This window comes from Triticum dicoccoides, chromosome 7B (assembly GCF_002162155.2).
Source record: "Triticum dicoccoides isolate Atlit2015 ecotype Zavitan chromosome 7B, WEW_v2.0, whole genome shotgun sequence".
NCBI lineage: Eukaryota > Viridiplantae > Streptophyta > Magnoliopsida > Poales > Poaceae > Triticum > Triticum dicoccoides.
The window spans coordinates 125,802,922-125,806,937 of record NC_041393.1 but is presented as its reverse complement, the minus strand read 5'-3'; the positions used below and the strand labels follow the sequence as shown (position 1 = coordinate 125,806,937).

General features: G+C 51.2%; 2 protein-coding genes across 2 annotated transcripts in view; both read left to right on the top strand.

Annotated features, from left to right (window-relative positions):
• The window catches only part of LOC119337946 (ribosomal RNA small subunit methyltransferase G-like), a 5,081-nt gene extending 3,569 nt beyond the window's left edge, over positions 1-1,512 (top strand). Inside the window, exons 7-8 of the mRNA XM_037610224.1 lie at positions 960-1,046; positions 1,134-1,512. Of these exons, the coding sequence (XP_037466121.1) occupies positions 960-1,046; positions 1,134-1,159 (113 nt within the window). The 3' untranslated portion in view covers positions 1,160-1,512. The remainder of the gene's footprint in view (positions 1-959; positions 1,047-1,133) is intronic.
• Positions 1,513-1,663: 151 nt separating this feature from the next.
• On the top strand, positions 1,664-3,383 carry LOC119337945 (metalloendoproteinase 2-MMP-like). The gene has a single exon (XM_037610223.1). The coding sequence runs from the start codon at positions 2,088-2,090 to the stop codon at positions 3,186-3,188; it is 1,101 nt and encodes a 366-aa protein (XP_037466120.1). The 5' UTR covers positions 1,664-2,087; the 3' UTR covers positions 3,189-3,383.
• Positions 3,384-4,016: the final 633 nt, after the last annotated feature.

The following is a 4,016-nucleotide window of genomic DNA, read 5'->3' as shown; positions in this document are numbered from 1 at the left end:
TTTGCCTGATCTTCCTTAGGTTTTGGAAAAAAATAAAAAAATGTGGTTTCTTCTTTCATGAGAGGCACATATTTGCTTCTCGGGGAGGCACAAGTTTGCTTCTATGAGAGATCCTCTCAAAAAGAGAGGGAAAAACATGTTTTTTTCTTTTGCCGGAGGCATAGGTTTTCTTCTCGCGGAGGCACAATTGTGCCTCTCGGAAAAGGAAACAACGCGTATTTTTTCTTCCGTGAGAGGCACAAATTTGTTTCTCATGAAGGCACGGATTTGCTACCGCAAAAGGCACACCTTTGCTTCATGAAAAGGAAAAAAAATCTTCCACGAGAGGTAGAATTGTGCCCCTCGGAAAGGAAAAAAGCCGGTGGGGGAGGGGGTCGTTCTTCAGACTCGTCTTTTTTTTCATGAAAAAGTTAGCCAGAACATATTAATATGGGATTTCGTTTTGAAGATATCTACACGAGAAATGCAACAGTGAAAATGGTTCACGATTTGGGCACATTGTTTAAGAGATAAAATGTTTTGAATAAACGAATCTATCAAAATAGAGAAAACTCCTATTTGAAGCCAGATGTTAGGCAAGCTCCTAATCGGCGGTGCTTGTGCCCACATGCACACCCTCATGGGCCGGCCCAGGTAGAAGACGATCGCTTGATCGCATTTGACCGGTTTTCCCCTTGTTGCTCGATCGCACTTGACCGGTAGCGGTTAACTAGTGAACATAGTTTTCAAAAATATAATGTTTGGTGACATGCGTGAACATTTTGTTAGTTTAATCTATGGTCAAAATTTGGCACGGAATACAATGGGGACCAATAAACCCGGACGGAGGTAGCACGTGCTATATCCATGTTGATCAAACAGTAACACTATTTCGAGCTGATCCCTTTACTAATTCCTGAGAACGGGATAAGCATAGAAGGATAAAACTCCCAATATCTTAAGGCTCTCTTCGTTTGCAGTCGAATCGATGGGACCTCATGGTCAACGAACGGCAGTTGTGTACCTCAAGGAACGCACTACTCCAAAAAAGTACCCTCGGCAACCAGGTAATCCTAAGCTGCCTTTGGGAAAGGCACATCATTTGATAAGTTCATTATTCCTCAGAGCTCAAGCATGCATTTCATGTCATCCAGGTACTCCTTCTAAGACACCATTATGAGGAGCATGCTGACTTTATGGTAGACACACAATGATCAAAAGCTGATCTGCGAATGCTCTCCCTCCAAATGGATATCCACTGGAAGACGACGATTGTTCTTGAAGCACGGAAGGATTAATCTACCACCCTGACAGCAGGTATTTGTTGTCTGCAAGGAAACTGGTGCTTCACTCCATGTATTTTGTAACAAAAAGTCGCAGATGTTCCACTAGAGAATACTACGTACATGCTGCTGCCCTGTTTATGGTATTCTCGTCGGCATTTCTTATGTAGAACAGAGAAGCAGAGGTTGTCTCTGAACAGACACAGGATGTCGCCTGGGCAAATGTATAATACTGCAAGATTGAGCTAAAGTCTTCAACTGCTACAACTCGACTTAGAAATAAGTTGTCCTTGTCATGCTTGAATGACTCTTCCCGTTGGTTTCTTGCTACGTGGTTAAACACGGTTGAGAGAAACTATATTTCTTATCTGACAAGCAAATGGACATTATTATATCCTCGCTTTTCAACACGTACACATGGCCACATCATCACTTTCTGAAAACATCCTTCCACCAGCTTGCCAAGGCCAGCATTAGACTATTCCGACCGAGTAGAGGGAAACTTCTCCCCTCCTACCTTCCCACAGAGCAGACGCAGAGCCCAGACTACTGACGACCATTACAACATACATGCAACAATCACGGGACTCATTCCAACTGCACATTCATAACGGCAAGTTATATTATCTATGCATCAATTTGTGTACGACTGCGACTACTGCAAGGAAGGATCCAAATCCAAGCGTGTTGGCCGGCTCCGGGCGGCTGCTTTCCCTTGCCTCGCCGGTTGACCGAGTAGTCCTCCATTGGACTCGTCAAGCTTTATAACCCGAGTCGGTTTTGTTTCCTAGCCTCATTCATCCACCCATCTTGCCGACAGCTACAATGGCGAGCATCAGAAGTGTCTCCCCTCTCCTCGCTCTGCTCGCCGCCGCGGCCACGGTGCTGGCCGCGCTGTCGCCCGCGTCCGCCCGGAGCTTGCCGGAGGGTCTCCCGGACATCAAGCCGCTGCTGTCCAACCCATGGTCGGCGTTCCAGAACCTGTCCGGCTGCCAGTTCGGGGACGAGCGGCAGGGGCTCGCGAGGCTCAAGGACTACCTCAGCCGCTTCGGCTACCTCCCCGCGCCGCCGGCCAAGTTCAACGACATGTTCGACGCCGACATGGAGTCCGCCATCCGGACCTACCAGCAGAACTTCGGCCTGGAGGTCACCGGCCAGCTGGACGCGGCCACGGTCACCAAGATGATGTCCCCGCGGTGCGGCGTCGCCGACATCATCAACGGCACCTCCGCCATGGGCAAGACGGTCCACGGCCGGAACCTCTACTCCTACTTCCCGGGGTCCCCCTCGTGGCCGCGCTCCAAGAAGAGCCTCAGGTACGCCATCACGGCGGCCACCGAGACGACCATCGACCGGGCCACGCTGAGCAAGGTCTTCGCGAGCGCCTTCGCGCGCTGGTCGGCGGCCACCACGCTCAACTTCACGGAGACGGCGTCGGCGTCCGACGCCGACATCACCATCGGGTTCCACTCGGGCGACCACGGCGACGGCGAGGCGTTCGACGGGCCGCTCGGCACGCTGGCGCACGCCTTCTCGCCGACCGACGGGCGGTTCCACCTGGACGCGTCGGAGGCGTGGGTGGCCGGCGGCGACGTGTCGCGCGCGTCGCTGGACGCAGCCGTCGACCTGGAGTCGGTGGCGGTGCACGAGATCGGCCACCTGCTGGGGCTCGGCCACTCGTCGGTGGAGGGCGCCATCATGTACCCGACCATCACGTCGCGCACGCAGAAGGTGGAGCTGGCCAAGGACGACGTCGACGGCATCCAGAGCCTGTACGGCGGCAACCCCAACTTCAAGGGCGTCACGCCGCCGGCCACCAGCAGCGAGGAGACACACAGCGCCGCCCCGCGCGCGCTCTCCAGGCCGTGGAGCGGCCTGGCTGGCGTGGCCATGGCGGCTGCGCTCGCACTAGCCTTGTCGTGCTAGTTCTTGGGTCGATCCATTCACGACCATTTTTTCTTAACCTTTTTTTAACGGGCATATATTCACTTTGCTCTAGGATTTGTGTTGTATAAACATTAGCCACTGGGTGTGCAAGATAGTGTAGATACGTGAATTTTACGTGTATAGATCGAATCATATAGTACGATAGTGGTGCGCCCATGTGGCCATGTGATATCATGAGTTTTGCAGAATGTGCCATTGTGCGTTGTCGCTTTTCGGTAGTTATATCTAACGGAGCAGGCGAGAACCACATGATTTGTCTCGGGGGTTCCATGTGGCATTTGGACGGCAATTCTCGCGTCATACGCGTTGTTTGGTAGGTTCACGGCATCGATCCAGACGAGGGGAATAAGTCCACGTGAGTCGTGAGACTACTTCTTGACCCGTTTAGAGACTGAGGGGCTGTTCGGCAGTCCTCCAGCTCCCTGAAATCTGAGAATTTGTGGAGCTGCCTTTTCCCCACTCCATCATTTTTAGCTACAGCTCCACCAACTCCTGGAGCGGACTTGGGGAGCGGGAGAGTCTCCGAACAGGCCCTGACTATGTCGTGCCACTCATCAGAACCAAAAACGCGGGAAAAGAAACAAAAACACACAGGAACAGAAAATGTGGTACAAAAATATCGTTTGGATGTCACGCAAGGATGATACATGATTTGTAGACCCAAGAAAAAGGATGTCTCATTACCTCGTATTTTGTTTTCTTCAAATTTTCTATGGAATAAATTGCCCGTTCCATACAAACCTTGAAGAAATCTGAGATGGCCATCTTTTTTTAAAAATGACACCAAGGAAAATTTATCTATAGAGT

Excerpts from the sequence above, each read along its gene's own strand:
- LOC119337945 (XM_037610223.1), top strand. The coding sequence starts at position 2,088 with ATGGCGAGCATCAGAAGTGTCTCCCCTCTCCTCGCTCTGCTCGCCGCC.